A 15,637-nucleotide genomic window follows, 5' to 3' on the forward strand; every position below is an offset into this window, starting at 1 on the left:
CAATGTAAAAAGATAACAATTTAAACAATGGAATCAATAAATGAGAAGCTCATCTGAATCTCTTCTTTAAATAAAATCGTTAGACTGATATCAAGTCGAGACAAAAAAAAAGTATAAAAACACCTAGAATTTGGACGGATGCTGGGAAGGTTTTTTATGTTTGGAAGTGGCTGGGGTATACGCGTTGTGGGGGCAACTGTTAAAGAAAATAACATGGCAGGCTCCCGCCCCGAAAGATCGGGCCCACAACTGGTTTTAGCAGCCAATACGGACACGGAGTTGGTTTGACCCTGCCGAGGTGTCCAATCAACTATTAGCATATTCTCAGGTTTAAAAGTCACAGAGAAGAGATCCCGTGAAATGCTCTGTATGATGGAGGGAAGATTCCCAAATCACCACTTCGCACTAGGTCCACCGGTTCGCGCTCTTTAGCCTGGTTGACGGAGGTCGTGATTTTACAGTCGTGGTCGGGGTTCATGGTCGTGTCAGGCGCGTATTCTAATTGCACCTTCATTGCATGTACGTCCATGGCCAGATACAATGAATGCATTTCAGTGTCAAGCATGTTCGCCCATATTTGAACTTCATGCCTTCCAGTTTTTGAATCACCAAATCCTGTGCCATCCGGAGACATATACCCAGGCGCATCCATAGCCCACTGTCATGGTTTGATTCAAACCCCTCGGATTCAAGCAAGCAGTTAAAAAGCATGCTTGTACTACAGCGGGGGTCGGGAAGGAGAGAGCATCGACTACGGAGCAAATTGCACGATGCGCAAATGGCTGCCCTTGGTGGACATGTTGTCGGTCATTTATTGGTTGATATTCCAGGCTCGATGTTCTGGGACTGCGATGTCAGGAGCGGGTGAAGCAAGAACTTTGCCACAATTCCACATACGACGTCTGCTAAGATAGGTTCCAGTCGCGTTCTTGATGCTGCAATATCCGACTTTGCCTGCTGGCGGGCATTTGAGGTAGCGTCGTGCGAATCGGGCGGGCAGTTGTACCCCAAGCAATCGTGCCCATGGTCGGAGCAGGTTTTGTAGACTACCGCCAAGTTAGCCAGAGGCCACTTTGACAGGCGGCGGTTTCAGGGCCAGAATTGCGGAAGCATATTTACATTCACATGGTTGTTCACCAGAGCACCCGATCTTCCGTTTTCGACATGTTAGAAATCTGGAGGGAGAGGGCGCATATCAGTTTCTGTCAACTCATGGGCTGAGGGGTAACAATTTGGTGAAAAGTCTGTCGCATGGGAGGTGGAAACAGGGCACAATGGACGCATCGGCTACTCTGCGCCCCTTCGACTGAGACTGCCCATAGTTAGACACGAAACGGATTTGTCGCAGTTGAGCAGCCTGTTTTTCTTCAGAGGATAGGATCATTGCAAACTAACTTAACAAACGAGAGCATCTGGCGGACCATACGGCATCCGGCCTTCGCTTGTGAGAACAGATATCGAGGAGGCCAATCGCAGCTAAGGGAGAGCAAATGTCTGAAGAAACACATTCCAGATCAGTATGCACGACGAGACGGATGCTCGTACACACTGGCTGGTGAATTTTCGGCATTGGAAGGTAGGACGGGGTTGGCATTGAAGGTGCCGAGTAGCTGATGACGATTGCAGGTTTATTTCAGCAGAGGGCTGTTGTTCATATCCCAATGACTTATTTCTGGTCACATCAGGATGTGGTATGGAAGGAAATTTTATTGATGCATCCAAAATATATATATAATAATTGCATGCAAGGACTCGTCGAAAACCAAAATCTACATGCTGTGCCAGGTTAAAAATTCCCTGGCTCTATGATTAAGAACCCCCCAACACCTACCAGAAACATCCAGAAAGCCAGTGGCTAAAGGTTATTGAAAACCGGTCTCGGGATCTCCATCGCATCTGTCGCCCTCAAGTATGAGATGCCTCCAAGACGAGAAATCGGTCGAAGAACGCCTGGATACAGGAGACTCTTCTCTTCATTTACCGCATCCTCTCGCGCCCAAAATCTCGTCCCCTCCAAGATTACCATAACGCCACTCTTCTTCCCTGGGTTTGCCCGACTTTCCCACTCTTTCGACTCCACAAGCTTTGCCTCGATCGAAAATATCGATTCTTTTACTCGTGGAGCCTTGACAGTCGCACAAGGAGCGGGATGCAGCCCTGACAATTCGAATTCCGATACACCATAGGGAGCATTAATTGATGAATAGTTGACGGCTTCAAGGTAATGTTCACCAACAGTGTTGACAACACACTCGCCCGTCTCGAGGATGTTGCGAAGAGAATCCTTTGGAGAATTTGGATCACCTGTAATTCCAACGACAATAATGGGAGGGTCAAAATTGACCACCTGGGTAAAGCTGAAGGGCGCAAGGTTTAGAGTCTGGCTATCTTTCGATCTCGTGCTCAGGAGGCCAATTGGTCGCGGCACGACTGCAGATATCAGAAGCTTGTAGTTGAGGTTTGGCGACCTGCCCATTTCGTAGGGGTCAATCTCAACATGGTTTTTCTTTAGGCTGGCTTGCTTATCATTGGCCCCTTGCCCTGGCTTCCAGCTTGGATTGGGGGATTTGGTAAATGTTATGGGGGTGGAATGGTCAAAATCTGGTCGCGATGCTTCGACTTCGGCAAATGGAGGGTGGGCCGGAGCCATTTTTCCCGAGATAGCAGAGAGTAACTATGGTTAAAACAAGACAGGAAGAGCAGGTTGAGAGAAGCATAAATTTTGTGCAGTCAGCAAAGCCAAAGAGCAAAGAAACAGCTTCAGACTCAAAATAATATTGTAACTTCAATATGAATAGATTGTGCTTCTGTTTGGGGGGTTGTCGCAGATACCACGAACCGTGCTTGATAAGCGGGGGTTGTGGAGAACAGTTTAGTTAATTCTTCGTCGGATAAAGGCGCGGCTAAGAACATCCATTTCTTCTTGAGTTGAAGGCTGCAGCGAAATTAAACCGTTCCAACTGAGAGTCTGTCTGGACTGAACAGATTAAATATGTCGGACTTCGCGTCCGGATAAACTTCTAAGTCTTCGAAAGCTTCCGAGGGTCTTTACCGAAGTTTAGACGGCAACTGCTGTGCTGACTCAAAAATCCAAGTCGTCCTCATATCTACATGAGAACCCATCCATTTAATTTTCAGTTTATACTCAGCAATTCACCCACTCCAGTAGCCAAACCAGCGAGGATAATGTTGTTGGGAAAGTTCAATTCTTTATTGCAGTGCTCTACGGAGTATCTCAGATCCTCCTATTTCCTATACTCTCACATTTGCTCCCCGATCTTGTCCTATCCCTCTTTAATACCGCTGCTGACGATGAAACTAAATATTTTCTGCTAATGATTGATATTAAAATAGGTGCTATACAGAGATGGAGATGAAAATGTAATCTTCCGGTCGATCCCTGTTGAAATAGTTGAACAGAAGCATGAATTGGATGGCTTTAAAACAAGGAGCAAACCTGAACCACTTTTTAAAGTCTTCCCTGGACCAACTCTCACGCATTTGACTCCCTTTCACCTGGAGCAAAGGATTCAACCAATCCGGGGTATACCATATGTTTTGGACATCGCAACCGCGCTGGCTAATCTAAGGCGTAGTGTTACCGAGACAAGCAATTCTTAATAGCCTTATTTTTATTAAAGAAGTTTTCTGGAAGGCGTCCACTGTCAGTGTAAGTAAATCTTTACCAGAACTGGAACAAGAGTCGGCATTCTGAATACGTACGGTGCGCCAATTCTCGTTCGAATAGGTCAATCAGCCAGCCAGTTGGTATCTACCCATGTAATGCGGCCTGGCAAACTCTAGTTAAATCATATATGGTACGGCTGATGTATAACTGTATACATTCATTGGACAATACAGTCAGACAATCTCCTAGAAATATAGATGCACGGTACCGAATTGTATGTACAAGAACTGTCCTAGAATATCACCCCTAAGTAAGTTGGTATTTCCAGCCGTAATAATATTGTCCACTGAAGCGGTCAAATTCTTTCAAACAATTTGGGCGCGGCGCTTAATCGATGCTGACTCATCAATAACCGCACCAGAAACAACTGCTACTACGTTTTAGCGCCACGCGTCAAACCCGAGGAATGATTGAAGATCGCCAAGCTTCCACCACTTGCATCATCCAACCTCCAGCCATACAACCTCCACCAGACGTCCTTTTCTTTCTCTGTTGCATTTTCCTAATTTATTAGATATTGGGGTTCTGGTGTTAGGGCTCCGGTTTCTTTGTTTAGTTGTAATCTCCACTTCCGTTTTTTATCTTCCCCTTCTACCTACTTTCTCTCTTCCCTCCTTCTCTTCCCCTGCTTACACTGTTCTTGCCAACGCTCAACCGAACTCCGTATCGGTAGGGTAGACACAACAAATCCCAGAGAATCATCACGTAAGGACCACTCGCTGTCGTCACTATGGCTGCTGCTTCGGTCAGGCAGTGGGGTGTGACTCCCCCGATATCAACTGCGCTGCCCACCACGTCAGAGATCGCCGCAAACGACGACCTAACAACAGAGTTGAAGCAACAAAACAATTTCGAATCCCCATCAGAGACTGAGAGGAGGTATTTTGCTATCACCATGTTCGTTTTGTAAAGGACCTAAATTAACTCTATATTGTTTAGAAAACAGACATTGCACTTAATCCAACGGGTGACTGTCGAGTTCGTTAAGGTAGTCAGTCGGCGCAAGGGTTTGTCCCAGGCGGCTATCGATATAGCGGGCGGGAAGATATTTACATACGGTAGTTATCGGCTAGGCGTATACGGCCCAGGTCCGTTATTTCCTTATATACGGGGGCTCGTGGTGGGATTATTTTGAGAGAACAAAACTAAACCTGTTGTTGATGCGGATAGGATCTGATATCGATACGTTGGTGGTTGGACCGAAACATGTCTCATTCGAAGATTTCTTCTCCGATTTTCCTCCTCTTTTAGAGCAGATGGCCCCCAAAGGCGCCATTGAAAAATTAACTCCTGTTCCAGATGCCTTCGTTCCGATTATCAAGATCGAATTGTCCGGCATCAGTATCGACCTTATCTATGCACGCCTACTAGTACATTCTGTGCCGTTAAATCTGGACCTGAAGAACAAAGATTTGCTACGTGGGCTGGATGAGAAAGAGATACGATGCGTAAACGGAACACGAGTGACTGATGAGATTTTAGAACTCGTTCCCCAACAGAAGACATTTCGACTCGCATTACGCGCCATAAAGCTCTGGGCACAACGTAAGCAAGTTTGCCCTATTCTTCAGCAGGTGACATGCTGATATCATGGCTTTCCTTTAGGGCGAGCGATCTATTCGAACATCGTAGGATTCCCTGGAGGAGTTGCATGGGCAATGCTAGTCGCCAGAGTCTGTCAACTTTATCCCCAAGCTACCGGATCAGTGATCGTGGGGAAATTTTTCCGCATAATGAATCAGTGGAACTGGCCCCAGCCAGTGTTATTAAAGCCAATAGAAGAAGGCCCTCTCCAAATGAAAGTCTGGAACCCAAAAGTAAGTCAAACTACAAAACGCCCCCCCTACAAACAAAAATCCTGACATTACCCGCTAGATATACCACGGCGATAGATATCATCTCATGCCCATCATCACACCCGCATATCCATCCATGTGTGCAACGCACAACGTCTCATTGTCCACTAAAGCTGTCCTTCTTCGTGAGTTAAAACGCGGTGGGGATATTGTTGACAAAATTTTCCTTGGGCAGCTGACCTGGAACGACCTTTTCACCCGCCATACCTTCTTTTCCCAAGATTATAAGTATTACCTCAGCATAACCTCCTCGAGTAGGGGCAAAGAAGCACAATCTGTGTGGTCCGGACTTGTGGAATCCAAGTTACGACATTTAGTGGGTGCACTTGACAGGAAATCATCGATCGAAGTCGCCCATCCCTTCCCTAAAGGCTTCGAAAGAGTTCATGTTTGTAAGACCGAAAAAGAGATCGCAGAAGTTATGAGCGGCTCCACACAGTACCAAGCGAAAGGCACGAAAACAAAAACTACTGACCAGACGAACGATCCACAACATGCTGCGGCTGTTCAAAACGGCGGCGAGACTGTTCAAATGCCGCAAGCAGATGAGCCAAACGGGGAGAGTGGCTGCACTCTCTACTCGACTACTTACTACATTGGACTTGAATTGAAACCTTTAGCACCAGGTAGGCCTCCCGCCAACTTACCATGATACAACTGACTCTCGAAGGTGCTGCAAGGTCGCTTGATATCTCAACCGACACCCAGATATTTAAAAGTACCTGTACGTCTTGGCCACAGTACCAGCCTGGTATCAATGATCTCCATATCACGCATGTCCGAAAGTACATAATCATTCCCATCCCTTGACCACTGGTTGAGTTCCTTTCCTACTGACTGTGCCAATAGTTATGACCTCCCTGAAGACGTTTTCCAGTCTGGAGAAGTGCGGCCATCACGACCGAAGAAGAAGACCCTGAAAAAGACCGAACCAACAGCTCAAAAGAGAAGCATCCATTCCCTAGACGTAAGTAATTGCCTTGGAAATAATAGTGCTAATGATCCACCAGCAGCAAGGGATTTACATTCGCTCGATGGATTTTTTGTTTCCCACAGGATCGGAATCGGTGGATTCGCCACTAATGCTAACAATCTACAGAATGAAGATCCGTCCGAAAACCCTGCGAAACGACATGCTGCATCGAATGGCATACCTTCTGCTGCTGCACCGGCATAAAAACTTTTCCCGACTTAAAAGGTCCTGGGTACTGGATGATGAGACAGATTTTCAAACCTTGTTTTGATCTTTTCCATCCTTATCAAATTTTGCGCTGACCATCCGCAAGGCAGAATCGTGTCTGTCCCTAACCGTTCGCCCTCAGGATCAGTAAAAACAAATCCCTCGAACGACCGTGGATACAACCCCGTAGCCTATTACTAACCTCCCAGCCTCTTTTACGCGAACACCCAGACATCAGACCGCATGCTCTTAACCGGAAGTTGGGGTTGGGGGAATCATTTACATGACCCCACCCCTTTCAAATTTCTGTTCCTTGCTGTACTGCTTTCTTCACATCTACGCTGCTGCTTTTCCTTTCCTTTCTTTCCTTGTGCTTTCCAACATAAAACGTATCCCTGGCCAAGTTCCCTCCTGATTGCCATTCCATTAATAGGCACGGAGGGTGGATATCCCTATTTATTCTTCTTTACTTTCACGCTTGCTTTTTTCTCCTTTTTCATCCACATCCTCGAGCTCCTTGTCAGGAACCCAATTCCCTTCTAATTTTTCAGTACTGCTCGTAATAACTTTCATTTGAATGTACGTATTTAAGGGTGGGAATTTCTCCGTCCTGCCTTCCAGGTAGTTGCTAGGTCTTCTAGATTCTAGGCAGTCAATCAAAGAGGATTTTGTAGGGGACCTACGGGTTCCACTGAAAAATAAGCCAAAACAAAACCCCTTTTTATAAGTGAATTAATTGTATTGTTGGTGTAGAATGCTTGTAGATTTCTGTTGGCCATGTCCTTGCCATTCCTTGTGGGCGTATCAACACGCATCAACGTGATCCTTTCACTCAGTCTGGTAGACATCATCTATCAAGATAAATACCTACATTTATTTAACTACGTGTCAATCAACAACCATAAACACAGAACCATACCTGCTTGTTATAATGCCGAATGAAGTCAACCCTCCGCATAATTGACTCTGGCAGCTGCAATCAGCTCAGAAGCTTGCTTTTGGCTCTTGAAAACTAGGAGGATTCCCTGGCTCTTCTATCTTAGTGACCACGAAATTATCACATGATGTTGTGAATTGCCTTCCCCCCCCCCCCCCCCCCCCCCAACCCAACAAAATAAAAACGGAAAAAAGAAAAATACGGCTTGCTGTCATGAGGTTATTTAAAAGGAAAGAATCTCGCGGAGGTAAATATAATCAATATTTCGTATTACATATCCATAGTTGAGAGCGGCTGGATACGGAAAAATCACAGCTTCGATCCCTTGCCACTGCCCCTGGTTGACTGGCCCCGTACCGCGCTGTCAATAATACTCATCGCTTTGAACAAGTCATTTTCGTGGAGTTTGGGGGTAATGACTTGGATGCTGAGGGGTGAATCGAGATAGACGCGACGATCAACGGTCGAGGAATTCCCTGGTTTCACATTAGTTGCACGGTTAGCAATAGCAGGAGATAAATCAAGGGAGCCGGAGATGGAAAACGGACAGAGGGCAATAATTAAAAGGAAAAGCAAACCAGAATGTCAAAGGGAAATTTAAAATAAATAAATAAATAAATAATAAAAAAAATAAAAAAAAATAAAAAAAAGAGGAGAAAATGAGAGAGAGAACATACACAATTCTCTATTCCTTTTATCCCAGCTGGATAAGATCTTCCCTTCCATCTCTCTCCCGAGTTCGAGGTCTGCTTCAGTAAATTTTCGCACGGGAACCGCACCAGCGGCATAATCCAACAAGACCCAGCTGGATGTGTATCCGACGGCATTGTAGCGGTCATGTTCAGGAACCGGATGTGGGGCTATGGGGTGGATGATCGCATCCACCTTTCTTGCTCTGGGTTCGATATCGGGACTGGATGATCTCAGTGATGGCAGGGGCAAGGTCCACATCTTTAACATCTCTCTCTCCAACTCCGCTCTGCGGCCCTGAATTGCGCACGCCTGCGCGAGAGTCTTCGGTGTCCCTCGTTTAAATCTGGTCTGCAACCAGGGAATCAGAGGTTCCGCAGTTGCTTCGATGAGATCAGCCATGCTTCCGGCCCCATCTAGCCCCATCAGATCATTTGCCACCCGTTGACAATCACCAAGAGCGTCGGGTATGGGGATCTCGACAACTTCGACACCGGGGATGTTGCGAAGTGTTTGTGCCACTTCATTCAAGACCTTGGCGATAGGGGGTAGGGGCTGGATACGTCCGTCGGAAGGCAGGATGCCGATGGTGAATTTTCGCGGTTTCGCCAACAAGAGTGGTGGTGTCTCACTCGCACCCCATTGGCCGGGAATGCAATCTTCACCGTAGAGCTCCGCTCTCGGAACGACCTCCTTCATGAGGACATCTATATCTCCCATGGATCGGGCGATTGGCCCACCAACAGCCTGTAGACCAACACGCATCTTAGATGCGCTCGCTCTGCTTGACGGGCTGCCAAAGGGGAATCGTCCAACACTTGGTTTGAAGCCGTAAATCCCAAGGCACATGGCCGGAATGCGGATGCTGCCCCCAATATCTGTGCCAATTCCTATCATGGATCCTCTCATAGCAACCAGTACCGCCTCTCCACCGGAGCTGCCTCCAGGAGTCAACTTGAGGTTCAGGGGGTTCAGAGTGCGGCCGAAGAGATTGTTCACGCTATCAAGAGCCCCGAGGGTTTGGGGGATGTTCGTCTTCGCAACAATTATGGCGCCCAGGTCGAAAAGCAGGTCCACTAATGGCGCATTTTCTGTTGCAGGTTTGAATGCAAGGGAGACTAGGCCAATGGTTGAATCGAAGCCTTTAATATCGTAGGAGTCTTTGACAGAGATTGGGAGGCCATGTAGGGGACCAATAAGTTTGCCCGTGCGTTTCAAATGTGCATCAAGTTCAGAGGCTCGGGCTAGAGCCTGTTCAAAGAGTGGCTCTGTGATGCATCGGGTGAGTTGGTGGGAGATTGCGGCACGCTGGAGATAGTTAGTTATTGGTTTACTTTCTCTGTATAGAATTTAAATAGAGATATTTGTATCTTTTTCTGGGAAATAGGGGGCGGGAGGTTTAGAATAAAATAATCAACACCTCAGCACAGTGCGTCAGGAATTGTATACAGGAAATATTTGGATTTTGAATGAAGCAGGAAAGCCTAGATTTGGGAATAATAATAATAATAATAGAAGAAGAAGATGGAATCCCACCTTGCAAAACGCCTCTGAGACCTCTCTTGCTGATAGTTTGCCTGAGGCAATCTCATGCAACAAGCCCTTTACATCCAATCTCTCAGTAATCTGTAGCTCTTTCGGCTTTAACAGACCGCAATTCCGCGGGACATCCATAACGTTAACAGCTTCGTACTTATTAGTGACCATGACCGATTCCTCCGGTGACAACATGCCAGCAGGGATCCATTGGGAGGAGAGCTGCCATTCCTGTGGAATGCGGGAATTGAGCTGTTCAAGCTTCTTGCGGGCAATGGCCTTATAGGAGAGTTCAGCCGACATGTTTTAGAGTTGGGAGATCAGAGTAGTTTTGATTCTTTGCAGATACAAAACATATGCTTCTACTTCTTGGGCAGTCTTACATAAGATTTCCAATCGTGAACTCCTTGCTGTATGGTTATAAAGGAGTGGGATAATACGTTCCTCTCTTGGGAGGGGGACTGAAATTTTGATGGTTGGTTGGGTTAACCTACAGGAGCGGAGACGCAGAGACGCAGCTAAGAGGGGTGCATAACCGGGCTTGGCGCGAAGTCGCTGGCTGTGCCGAAGGAGAACCAGAAGTAGTACTCAGAAACAGATAGATATTATGGGATTTGGGTTAGTCGGTATCATCTGTGACTCCGGGCTAGGATCAAAATTCCCTTAAACGGTTTATTTTATTGTTTGTTTTGTAAGAAGAAGAAGAAGAAGAAGAAGAAGAAGAAGAACTGTCTTGGTCTTGCCGTGGCCATGTTAGGTCGGTCATCTTTGCTGCTCAACTACGGCCTCGGCAAAAAGAGGGTCAAGCGTTCCAGTCGCTTAGCCGACACGGTATATTGAATCGAACGAGAGAGTTTAGAGAACTTGTGAATCAAATATTGTTGTTGCAATGTAGACCATGGACGGTGGGAAGAGCTAGGGAAGTCCCCGTTGTGTTTGCTAGTCAAAAATTCCAATTTCATTCTCTGAAATTAGATGAGAGAGAAATTAAAAGTAATTAAACAACACGCTTTTGATGGATCGATAAATCACTGTGCACCAGTAAGGAAGAGAAGAGCAAAGGCAAACGGAAGAGGACGCCGCAACAAATTTTGCTAATAGTTGGATAACGATGAAACCAATATCTCGAGACATCCCTCCCAAAAGCCCGGTTCGAACACCAGCAGCACTTTATCCTCACTCGATTTCTCCAACTCATGCCCGTTAGACAGAAGAGATGCCCCTTCAGATTATCCAGATAACTTGGGATACCCCGGAATAATCCCCTTCCACCATTCCCATTTGATCGGTTTGTGTGGCAGCTTACTTCAAGTTTTGGAGCTGCCAATCATCTCCAAGGGCGAAGACGTCTTGCAACACTTGCCGTCTTGCCACCAGGGTACCACGGCCAACACAATGCTGTATTTTCGACATCCCATGAAATACAGAGCAGAACTTCAATCATGACTGACCTCTTGTCAGTCTCAAATTGTGATATGGGAGTTAGGGCATGTTACATCACATGGTGATGGGAGATAAGATAAGAGAAGAGATGAATAAGCTAGTTTCGGGTCACGTGAAGAGAGCTCCATCCAGCAAGTTCAGGAAAGTTTTTCAAACTCTCGCCGAACGCTGATGGGGGGATTGTTCAACCCGTCGAGATTTTGCTAGGCCCACACAGGGACTAACGTAGGCCCATGCTGCTGTTTACTAATTGTGCTGCCTAATTTTGCCATTTACATGCAACAATCGCAGGCATGGGATTTCATGTTTCCTGCAGGAGACGTGTTCATTCTGTTGCCTTCGCCGCATGGGAATCTTTGACTCGCCCGAGCTTTATTTATTTATCCTTGACAGCTCTTGGGAGTGTGATTGGTTCGATGCTCCACTTAACAAAGGCGGGAGGAAAAAGCGTGTGGTACTTCAGGCTGTATGGCAATCCCAGAGGCAGACAAAGAACCTGTCTTCTAGTGCGTTCTCGGCGCTTCGTGAAATGATTCATAATGTGACGTGCGATCCATAATGGCCACAGGTCTACGTAACCACCGTGTGCCTTCACAACTCACGCCTATATAACATGCTACCTCAAGCATCTTGTTCTGGTTTATTTCTGTTTTCATAACAATTTCCTCTTCTCTTCTCCGTATCTAAGTTATATTACAAGAGGTGCTATACCCAAAGACACGAACGATCTGTGATACCCTGCAATTATTATCTATATTCATACAGAAACAGATACAGTCCAGCATGGCAAACATCTATTACGTCAACCAACACCCTAGCCACCATCCCCACCCATGGTGGAACGTCTTGACGGACCTTGGGGAGCACGGAATTCACATGTTTTCCAACCCTGCGCCCCACTCCGGCCATGGGCGTGGAAATCGACCCCTCTCCCAGCATAGGGCACAGACAAGGCCTCAGCCTGCTTCTCAAGAGACGGGAGCTCAGGACGCCTCCGACAACGATCACAGCTGTGGCGAACCGAGTGCCCGTGCTTATGACGAGAACAGCAATGTTAGGGAAGGTGGACAGGAGAACAACGCTCGTGACATCCCCTTCCGGGGCCGCGGGTGCCGTCGTGGCCGAGGTGGGCCTTGGGAACATGGGGAACATGGTGGGCCCGGTGGCTGGGGCCCTCATCGTCGACATCGACATGGCCGACCAACGGGTGGCCCGTGGGCGACCCATGGGGAGCGTGGACAACCATCAGGAGCCCCCCAAGAGCACTTGCAACAATTCATCAACAATCTCGCCAACCAATTTGGCGTCGACCTCAACGACGTGTTGAACAGCTGCAACAATCAATTCTCAGAAAATAATAAGGAAGTCGACTTCGTCCCCCGCGCTGACGTCTTCGATGCAGCATCTCAGTACATCATTCACGTGTCACTTCCCGGTGCACAAAAGAAGGACATCTCTGTCGATTACGACACTGAGAATTCCACCCTCCGTCTCGCAGGAGTGGTGTATCGACCTGATGTAAGCGAGGAGCTCAACAACGCTATGGTCATTGACGGAAGATCTCGCGAAGTCGGTGTCTTTGAGCGGGAGATCCGCCTTGGAACCCGCGACCAACCCGCACATGTCGACGCTAACAATATCAAAGCGAAATTGGCCGATGGTATCCTCATCCTATATCTTCCCAAGGTAGTTGTGGACAGGGACACATTTAAACGGAGAGTCTCTGTGGAGCAGATCAGGAATGAGGTTGTCCAGGTTGCAGACGGGATAAGGGAAGATGCAAATGACAATGAGAAAGAGGAGGGGAAGGGGAAGGGAAAGGCACCTGAATCCCAGGCTATGGAAATTGATTCCGAGACGGAGGGAGGGGAGCAAGCTGTGAAAAGTGGTAGACGGACTCTAAGTCCAAGTGTTCGTTCAGAGGAGGAGGAAGAGAAAGAGTATGTCGCTGTGGATGTGGACTAGAAAATTGTTGGCATCCCCCACTATCTTATTCTTTCGATGGGTTTTTTTTTTTTTTTTTTTTTTTCCTTCTTATTTTTGGTTTTATCGTTTTAATCTGCGTTTCGTTTCAGGATTTGGAATTTTTCGTGATATCATGTGGAATAATGGATCGGAAAGGGCACGTGTAGGATGTAATGCTACGACTTGGTATTTAATCAAATTATTAAATTGATATGGCAAAAATCGATCATTTGCTACTTCTCGAGTTCTCAAAAAATATCCGGGCAAATCTATCCACGGGAAGATGACGGCTTCTTTAAATTTATATAGCGGGTACTTGGATCCTGATCCATGGATTCGTTTCATCAGTTTTATGTCGGACCCTTCCGTCACGTGCCCTATTTTCCACCGTATATATAGTCGTTCTCGTTAGTTAGCATTGCTACCTTTGCAATCGATCAAGCCTGCCAGTCTGTCATATATATCACCCCTCGTTCCACAGTTTGAATACAGTAGATAGTATCAGATCCATGGTGATGAGAGCTCCAATAGCTAACCCTAATAATTCTCTAGAAAATGTTTGTTAGTTTAGATCAGTTCCTTCATGATTACACTCTCTTGCACCCAGGGGATGATTTTATATGCTTATGTCACAGGGAAAATTGACATCTCTATGAATTTTTAGCTGCTTGTGAACTTTTTGCACTTCAATCAACAAAAGTTTCTTCACCACCTGTCATGGACTCGTTCTGAAAGTTAGCAGCCGTATTGTGCGGGGTTTGGACCACAGGTGATTTCGGCATGATACTTTTGTGTGAGTAATGAAGAGCACTGAAAGGAGCTGCTTGAACAGATAAAGAGTGAGGCCTCCAGTGCTTCTGCTATGAAACTTACGTGATATTTGAGAGGTGTGGTTTCTGAATAGTTTTCGCGGTTTCATTTGTTTTCGAGTGGCATTTTCCGTCGCTTGAAGTCAAGTTGTTGGTAGCCCTGAAGAGCTTCTTCTCCCTGCATCCAAGAAAAGCCCCAGGTTTCTTCTTCAACTGCTGATTACATCCCCATGGCGGTCTGTGTTTCACCATGCGAGTCAACTCCCAGTTTTGATGCTTTGTTCCGGTTGGTTAACTAAGTGAGAGGTAATTTCACTCGTTCCACCAACCACCCCGTTCAACGGGCGCAAAGTTGCCGATCCACATCGCGCATTTCACATATCATCGGCTTGCTTCGAAGAATCATCATCTCCGCTTGTCCCTTGTTCCCCCTCTCCGTTTCACTTCTATGAAACCTGGACAAGATGTTGACGGCACTCCACACTGAGCGTCAATCAACTGTATACAATTACAGCCCAATTGGACTACATCTGACTAGACCCATCCCACGATGGCTCGAATCACCAGTAATCCGTGGATGGTCAATGATGTCCAAACACAAGCAACAAGGCGGCGAGCTATTAGAGGGTTTCATGCATCTGACTCGCTAGTCATCCGGGGAGGGGGGGGGGCGTCTTGTCGATCCCTGTAGTTCTAGATTCGCTGCCTGCCCACGAGTCGCGAAATGGAAGCAACCTGCAATCTCTTCATCCCCCATGTCCAATATTGCAACACACCTGGTTTTCTTTTCTTTTTGTGGAACCGGAAATTTTGTGATGCGACTGATCACTCAAGGGCGATATGATCATGATTCATGGATGAAATACACAACCCAGAGGAGAGAAAAGTAAGAGTGAGTTTTCTGAATAGCGCATTACCTACGGAGTACGGAGTACTTAGGCATGTTATGCATGGAGTGGGTGATCTGGTGAATAATGTTGAAGCATGATCAGCAGCAGCGCACTTAAGCTTGTTCTCGATAGCCCAGGAATTACAATGCCTCTTCAAAAGTCTTCAACACCCAATCTGATTTTACACAAAAATCTATGTATTCTCTCGAAGACTCTTTTTGTCGTCGACAATGAAAGCATCATTTGTTAACATAAAGTGGAGCAGTCCAATACTATTATTGTCGCCAAAACGAAGTAAACGAACACCTTCAAAGAACGTTGACCCCATCAATCACAAATGCTGTAATGATCATATAATACCTTGCAATTCTATAAACAACCCGGGGCCTTTTTATGGCGGCAAACACGAAACGTACCCTTTGTCGCATTAGCAACTTGGGTTGCGGCGATGGTTGGTTGGCAGGGCCTTGGTTGCATTTCATGATTAGGAGACGTTTTGGGTGTACTGTCACGGAATTACCGTCCCAAATAAACGGCTGTTGCACTGTTGGTGTCTATGTAATACGACCTCGATACACATTGAAACACATGTACCAACAACATACATCCAACAGTTTGTTTCTTCTCCCCGTGTTTTTAACCC

The 15,637-nt window shown here is 46.5% G+C and overlaps 5 protein-coding genes across 5 annotated transcripts; 2 read left to right on the top strand and 3 right to left on the bottom strand.

Annotated features, from left to right (window-relative positions):
* Positions 1–255: 255 nt before the first annotated feature.
* PAAG_12025 (hypothetical protein) lies at positions 256–652 on the bottom strand (the record flags this gene model as incomplete). Its single annotated transcript, XM_015847570.1, has 2 exons — positions 256–290; positions 397–652. 2 exons carry the CDS (start codon positions 650–652, stop codon positions 256–258), a joined length of 291 nt encoding a protein of 96 aa, XP_015702795.1.
* A 1,203-nt stretch (positions 653–1,855) lies between these two features.
* On the bottom strand, positions 1,856–2,650 carry PAAG_05353 (flavoprotein oxygenase; the record flags this gene model as incomplete). The annotated part of the gene is made up of 1 exon (XM_002792578.2): positions 1,856–2,650. One exon carries the CDS (start codon positions 2,648–2,650, stop codon positions 1,856–1,858), a length of 795 nt encoding a protein of 264 aa, XP_002792624.1.
* A 1,768-nt stretch (positions 2,651–4,418) lies between these two features.
* On the top strand, positions 4,419–6,721 carry PAAG_05354 (Poly(A) polymerase; the record flags this gene model as incomplete). The annotated part of the gene is made up of 8 exons (XM_015845549.1): positions 4,419–4,567; positions 4,628–4,776; positions 4,859–5,233; positions 5,294–5,505; positions 5,564–6,170; positions 6,215–6,329; positions 6,394–6,511; positions 6,644–6,721. The coding sequence occupies 8 exons, from the start codon at positions 4,419–4,421 to the stop codon at positions 6,719–6,721; spliced, it is 1,803 nt and encodes a 600-aa protein (XP_015699775.1).
* A 1,249-nt stretch (positions 6,722–7,970) lies between these two features.
* On the bottom strand, positions 7,971–10,190 carry PAAG_05355 (acetamidase; the record flags this gene model as incomplete). The annotated part of the gene is made up of 3 exons (XM_015845550.1): positions 7,971–8,137; positions 8,339–9,659; positions 9,888–10,190. The coding sequence occupies 3 exons, from the start codon at positions 10,188–10,190 to the stop codon at positions 7,971–7,973; spliced, it is 1,791 nt and encodes a 596-aa protein (XP_015699776.1).
* A 1,923-nt stretch (positions 10,191–12,113) lies between these two features.
* On the top strand, positions 12,114–13,295 carry PAAG_05356 (hypothetical protein; the record flags this gene model as incomplete). Its single annotated transcript, XM_002792581.2, has 1 exon — positions 12,114–13,295. The coding sequence occupies one exon, from the start codon at positions 12,114–12,116 to the stop codon at positions 13,293–13,295; it is 1,182 nt and encodes a 393-aa protein (XP_002792627.1).
* Positions 13,296–15,637: the final 2,342 nt, after the last annotated feature.

Source organism: Paracoccidioides lutzii (assembly GCF_000150705.2).
Source record: "Paracoccidioides lutzii Pb01 unplaced genomic scaffold supercont2.14, whole genome shotgun sequence".
In the NCBI taxonomy this organism is placed as follows: Eukaryota; Fungi; Ascomycota; class Eurotiomycetes; order Onygenales; family Ajellomycetaceae; genus Paracoccidioides; species Paracoccidioides lutzii.